The sequence below is a fragment of the Limulus polyphemus genome, unplaced genomic scaffold (assembly GCF_000517525.1).
Source record: "Limulus polyphemus unplaced genomic scaffold, Limulus_polyphemus-2.1.2 Scaffold64, whole genome shotgun sequence".
NCBI lineage: Eukaryota > Metazoa > Arthropoda > Merostomata > Xiphosura > Limulidae > Limulus > Limulus polyphemus.
In genome coordinates this window covers 1344054-1351061 of record NW_013665674.1, presented here as the reverse complement: position 1 = coordinate 1351061, position 7008 = coordinate 1344054, and the positions used below count along the sequence as shown (strand labels likewise).

Genomic DNA, 7008 nt, shown 5'->3' with positions numbered 1-7008 from the left:
GTTCCCACCTCTTCCACTTCATCTTTGGCTCTTTTTGTTGAGGCAGCCACCATCTGACATCTTACATCCATTCTGTAGCTCAAGCTTCATGGGTGGAGGTTTTGTCACATTTCTATGTCTTTTGCAGCTTGGTTGTATTGCCTGCAGGAGGACATTGTGCGGGCTGATATGTGGACCTCCCCTAATACATTTATCTCATTATTTGCATGATCTGGCAGTTTCTTCCCCTGTTGATTTTAGGGGGATGAGCATTTTCTTTACTAATCTTGTCTCTTCTTTCCTTTTCTGGGTCTGTTACATCTTTTTCATAGGATCCCACTTTGTGGCAACTGTTGCCCAGTCAGGTGTGCTTTTATCAAATCAAGTCTGCATCAGCAACAACCACTAACACAATATACTTTATCTAGGTTGCTACAGGCTCTTTAGAAATGAGGTGTTCCATAAGACCACCTAGAGGCAGACTGCGTGGTATTACTGTACTGTGCTGGACCACCACTTATGGACTATCAAGAGTAAAACATAAGGGGTTCCTGCTCTTTCCTGCCAATCAGTGGATTGCATAAATCTGGGTCGGTTTGCTTTTAAAAATTTACGGAACTTGGTTCACCTATTGTACTGTTTCCAGTGCATTGTTCCTCAGGACTCCCCAATGCACATTACCCTCTTGTATTCTACTAGTGGAGATAGGGAGTTCTTACCAATCCCAGTTTTCAGTCATTGAAGTGGTGGACAGAGGTTATTCTTCCACAGTGTTTGAGTAACTTTTCACCACTCTTGGAGAGGAGGGTGAAGTTGGTGGTCCTTCTTCCTGGGTCCCTGGATGTTTTATTCCCCAGATGTTGGTAGGAGTGGCACCAGCCCAGGTGATAGCCTACTTGTAATACTGGTTCAGATTTAATGCTCAGTTATCCAGTTGTTTTGAGTCTGGCCCTTCTTTTTTATCAATATAGGTTCAGGACATTGTCAGTGGAAGAGGGTCCATTGTCTCCTTGTAATTCTGAGTGCAGAGTGGTCCTATCCTGGATCCTTGGTTGAGCACTACTTGTTCACATCTTGCCCATAATTCTGGGGGTAAGTGGAATTTACCTTGCCCACATGGTTGGGGAGTGAGGATGAGTGTTTGTTCACTTTGCTGTTGCTTACCTTCTCGTGATTCCGGTGGCTCGGAATGCATCACTCTTTGGCTACAGGTTGGGATCCACTCACAAGTATATATATAGATAGTACAGTCCAATTGCCCTGGCCACCAATGTGTGCGACATATGGATTATGGCCCTATAATTCCAACTACAAGCAGTAGAAACTTGGCTATCTGGTTGGGGCCTGGCCAGTAGTGATAATAATTCATGTAAAATTTGACCCACAATACATGAATTAAGTTCTGGGTAAAGAGCATACCTGTTCTGGATGTAATGCAGTTCTCCCACTAGGGTGCTAATTTTCTATTGGCATAACCATGATCTATGAAGACACACATTCTGTATAGATAATGTCCTCACTGGCCCCTTCACCTTATCAATGTGGCATTCTAGCTATAGTGTGAGAATAGATAAGTGTGTTTTTGGAAGTTAACATTTTCTTAAATCAAAAATGTATTTCCAATAATATTTTCCTCTGCTGCCACTCACCCGCTCTTCCTCCCCACTAAGAGCCAGTGTTAATGATTTCAGATTGGTTCAGTATTGAAAAAGTGAGAATATTATCTGACGGAGGTGCTTATGTACAGTACCAAGATAGAGGGTGCATTGATATAGGTGGAGAGTGTCACAAGACAGATATCACCAAAGGCAATTAAGTGGGGAATAAAAGATTGGAGCAAGCGAGAAAAAATCAGATCAATGCTTAGAAGGTGAAAGGAAAAGAAATCCTAGCAGTTGAGTAATATCTGTAGTGTGAAAGGAGGTAAGTATTATTGGAAATACATTTTTGATTTAAGAAAACATTAACTTCTTGAAGCAAGTTGTTGAACAATTCTGTTGTGATTGTGTTGTTCTTATTGTGTAGGAACCTGTGATGGTATGGACTGCATTTTGTGTATTATTCATAAGATTTTGAATGTTCATGAAAATAGTCTTAAATGAACACAATTTGTATGAGCCATCTTTTAGAACTTATCTGAAAACATGCCTTGCAGAATGGTAGCAGTTAAGGTTGATGCTACACTGCATTTCATCATTGATCACTAACATCCTTTGTATGAGCACATTGATCGGATAATTGTGAGCAGCTACTTCACATAAGTATGAAACAATAAAAGCATATTTTCTCTTTCCAGATACTGATGTTTTCAAACGTATAAATAAGGTTACTCTTAATTAGCTTTAACAATTGATATAAAATTTAATCTACAGTTATAAATGTATGATTCTTATATTAAGACATAAAGAACAATACTTCTCCTACAAAGTAATTTCTTATGCTTTTAAAATAGTGCCTTTTGGCAACAATGCAAGAGTGTCTTCCTTGCAGTTATTTTTCTTTCTTTCTTATGGTATAATTGACTTTTTTCAAGTCTTTTTATATGGGACATCCATATTTTGTCTTTGCTTTCTTTAGGCACTTGTATATCCTAGAGATTTCCGTGTACGCCAACCAGAAACTCAGATATTGCCGGTAGACAACAAAGTACTGGAAGAAGTTGCCAAAATCTCACCAGACCAACCAGTGTCTCAAGAATTAATGAAGTCAGAAAATTCTTTTTTTTTTTTCTGTAACAGTTAATATAAAGCTAAGAACTTGACTAAGCTGAACTATATGCTATTAAGATAAAACAGCTTAGAAAAACTTGGTTTAATTTCATGTGTGAATGACCTGGGTCTAAATATTTATGATTAAGAGTCAATATAAACAGTAGTAACTTTTTAATTTACAAATTTAGTTTTAGTACAGTTGTTATCCCTTTACTACCTTATCTGTTATCATCATTTGTTTCCACAGTCTTAAACTGTTATTTTTAGGCTTGTAGAGCAGTAGGAAACAGCATTAATAAAATATTGTTTACTGCGATAACTAGGATTATCTAGTTTTAAAAGTTAATGTAATGTATAAAGTAATAGTTGTAGCATTTAGTGGATTAATGTGAGTTTTTTTTCATCAAATAAATTTTTTAGTAGAACTATGAACTATGTAATTATGAGATAAGGTAGTATTTTAGTGAATGGTGAGTATAGATCAGTCGAAATTGTAAACGTTTTCATTTATTTTATGTTGTGGACCACGTACTTCATTTTGATGATGAGCTGTTAAAAATATATACACAGTTGGTGAGTTGTAAGCATTTTAAAGTTTAATTTACAACATAAAATTAAAAAAATGAAGTGGAATCAGTATGAATTCCTCATCTAACATCTGTAAAATATTTTTTTGTTTTTATATTTTAGTATTGTATGAAGTCTTTTTTTTTGGACACAGTTTTACACTTTGATATACATGCAGGGTTTTGAGTATTGTTTGTGAACACATCATCAAATATGAAAATTGGTTCTCTTTAATCTGTTAATCATTTTAATTTGAGTAATTTGATCGTCCAGATTCATGATTTCTTTTTCAGCTACTTGGAAACTGTGTTTGGTTCAAGTGCTTGTCTCAATGGTTCTTATTTGAAGTCAGTTGATGCTCACTATGACTGTGGGAATGAAAACCATGGTATAGAACTAAATGCTGCTTATTATGGCTTTTTATGTATCAGGCAATCTCAGCATGAAGTTATTTCAGAATTGGTGAGAATTTATTTTTTTCACTTATAGACAAGAAACAGATTTTTGAATCAGTTTATGAAATACATTGTATGAAACAAATATCAAATGGGCAGAAACATTATTTCTTGATATGCTGGTATAAAATATGGATATTGAATGTATGAGCTGTCTATATAGTTGTATATAGGAAGAAGAAGAGATAAAAACTGTTATTGTTTCTTTCATCCTGCTTGTACACTACTTGCCTTGATCTATTTCCCACCTAAATCATGTGTTTTGACATGAATTGTGCTGTTACTTCATGTAATTATCTTACAGTAATAACCCTTTACAATGGGAGGGCTACACATTCTCTGTAGGCATTAGATCCCCATAAGCACTTGCACTCAAAATTATCTTCATTCTTAAACTTGGTACTAGTGTTAGCAAATGTGTTTAATTTTGATTTTCAGTTTTGAATGATTTTGCATGATGCTATTGATTTAATTTAGTAATCCTTAATATCATAGTTCCTGTCTTTCTGTTTCTTTTATCAGTGCATGTGTATTTTTCATTTTGACTTTAGTGAGATTTATAATTCTATTTCTCACTTTTGTTCATTTCTGAAGAATGGTAAGCTTCAAGCTGTGTTAGGGTTACTTTTGACATTGGTTTTAAACTCTGCTAACAAAAATTATTCTATATCCTTGCCTGTACATCAAATTGATTTGTGCATCAACTGTTTTCTGTATGTTTCTGTACTTGAATTTCTAGGCTTATGATATATTAATTTGCCAGGCCATGAGCCTTTCTTTTAGGGTTCTCCTAATTCCATGAACCTGTTCTTAGCACTTGTTGCATACACACACACACACACATATATATATATATATATTCACACACACACACACACACACATACATACATACATACACACACAAATAAAGAAAAAAAGTTTTCAAGAAAGGAAGTAAGTGTAGAGATGGCTAATATCAATTTTTAAAAAACTGCAAACAAGGTAGTAGGGATAACATTTGCATCACTCCTACATAATACCACAGGCACACAGTGTAGTAGAATGTTAACAAACAAAAAATAGGATAAATTAAAGCCAGTTGTGATTGAATAATTATATATATTGCTATATTTTAATTCTTGCCTGTACTATTATTTGGGGATGATGCAAATGCCATTCCTACTACCTTGTTTGCATTGTTACATTTACTTGCTTTTTTGAAAGGTTTTTTCATTACTTGTTTTTTTTTAATACAGTGTTTCAATAGACATAGTAAGGTTATATTTACAACCAAGTTCGTAATACAATGAGTTTCCAACTGTAATATTTATTGCTTATCTATTATTGGCTGGTATATCCTATTTCACCCTGTACTTAAGGTTTTTAAAGGAACACCAAAATTCTGTAGAAAAGCTAACTTAATGGGTAATGATAACATCGTTTACACTAGAATTATAATCTTTTTGAAAAATTACTACTAGTTATTAATTACACTTATATGAGTGGATACTCTGTTTGTAACTATATCACCTCAATGAAATTGGTTGACACAATTGTTTTGGTTTTTGAGTTATCATGTAATTAAAAAAAAAGGGCAAAAAAAATATGAACAAGGAATTCAATCGTTTTTGCTATGATATTTACAGACAATTCTAGAACTTGTGACTCAGTCATCACATAGATCTTGTTTTAAACAGAAACACTGTAAAATATTGTAAAGTTACTGATGATCTATTGAGGAGATACTTGAAACACCAATTTTATGAACAATCCAAGCCATACATACATTAACAGTGCCACTGCCTGCCTGATTTAGACTTAGACACACACATGTATATATATATATATATTTATATATAGGTAGATAGCTATAATTCTGAGGATATTTTCAAACATTTCTACACTATGAACTCTCGTGTTTCTGCAGCTTTGTTCTCTCAGTACTCTACCTCTGTTTATGAAGCCAAAATTTCATATGGAATGAGACAAGTTATATACTATGTTTTTTGCATAACCTGAGGTATTTGTATAATGTAATGTTTTGAAACTCCCTACAGCTTCTACTTTGTTTATGGCTATTGGAGGTTTTTTGTCTATGGAAGATGTTACTGCCAGTTTTCACCATTAAATGTATTTTGCCTTTCTTACAGATTTCTCCCTATTTTGTGCATTCTCTGTTCCTCAGCCTGACCACAAGGTTGATGTTTTGTCCAGCTATTTCTCTTGCCTGGTTTTGCTCTTGCCTCGTCAGTCTCTGTTGAGGAACAAGTTATTTATTTCTCTCTTTGTTGATTTTGTCAGGTTTGTATTATGTTTTCCCTTTCTTTTGTGTTCTGTTTCTTCATATACGTTTGGCCACCTCAGCTCTTTTGGTTCTGATTCCACAACTGGCTGTTTTGGTTGTGGACACCCTTGACCTGTATTGATTTATTTTTTTCTGTATGTGTTCTCTACATGTCTACTATCTGCCTTTCCCCACATGTCTTGGTGATGTTCTATGACACTCTCTGTTAATTTCTCTGGGTAGCACCTTATTGGTTAGCTCGGTCTTAGATTCCTTTTCTACACATACTAGCATTTTAGGCACCTCTTTTTCTTTCATCATCCAGGTTTTTCTTCCTTCCATCTTCTGTGTTACTTTTTCATCTGCGAGTGTTGTTACTTTATCTTTGCTGATGGGATTGTCTGTTCATTTCTTAATGGGCTGTTTCTCGTATTGCATTGCCCTTCTATTTTTTTCCCACTTGATTCATCCTTTCACTCTCTCTTTCCTGATGCAGTTGGACATTTTTATCACCATGGTCCAGTAGCCATTTTCTGCCCATGAGCATTCATCTGTTGTCTGTCATTTGGACTTCTTTACCAAGCTGTTTTACCAGAGGTCGTTGGTTTAAACCATCATGGGTTATCATATGGCCTTGTCAGCCAGCTTTCTACCTTTTCACCACAGTTCCAACTTTACTTCCCCAGTCCTTTTACCTTCTTCTAGTCCTTCTTTCCTTCCTTTTTTCCTCATCTGGCTCACTTGCCTGACTGGGGCCTTTTTGTGATCCTTTACATGCTCACTTAGACCCTGTTTGAACCCCTGGCCACTTATTCCTTCTCTTAATTTTCCTTGAAGGCCTCTTTTTTTTTTCTTTCTTGAGTTGTTGCCATTCTGATGTTCCTTGTATGCCTCTTGTATGCTGTTATACAAATCTTACTCCCTTTTGTTTCCTGACTTTTCTTTTTTTCCTTACACATAGTCAAAGCTGCCCATGGGAGTGTGACTTTCCCTTTTCTTCCATCTCTCTTTTTCTGCCGACAATAGATGGT

At 35.2% G+C, this 7008-nt stretch overlaps 1 protein-coding gene across 1 annotated transcript in view; it reads left to right on the top strand.

Moving 5' to 3' along the window:
• Positions 1–7008, top strand: part of LOC106464953 (probable E3 ubiquitin-protein ligase HERC4) — a 107413-nt gene that overhangs the window by 38607 nt on the left and 61798 nt on the right. The window contains exons 10-11 of the mRNA XM_022393329.1: positions 2557–2684; positions 3551–3719. Coding sequence (XP_022249037.1) covers positions 2557–2684; positions 3551–3719 — 297 coding nt within the window. The remainder of the gene's footprint in view (positions 1–2556; positions 2685–3550; positions 3720–7008) is intronic.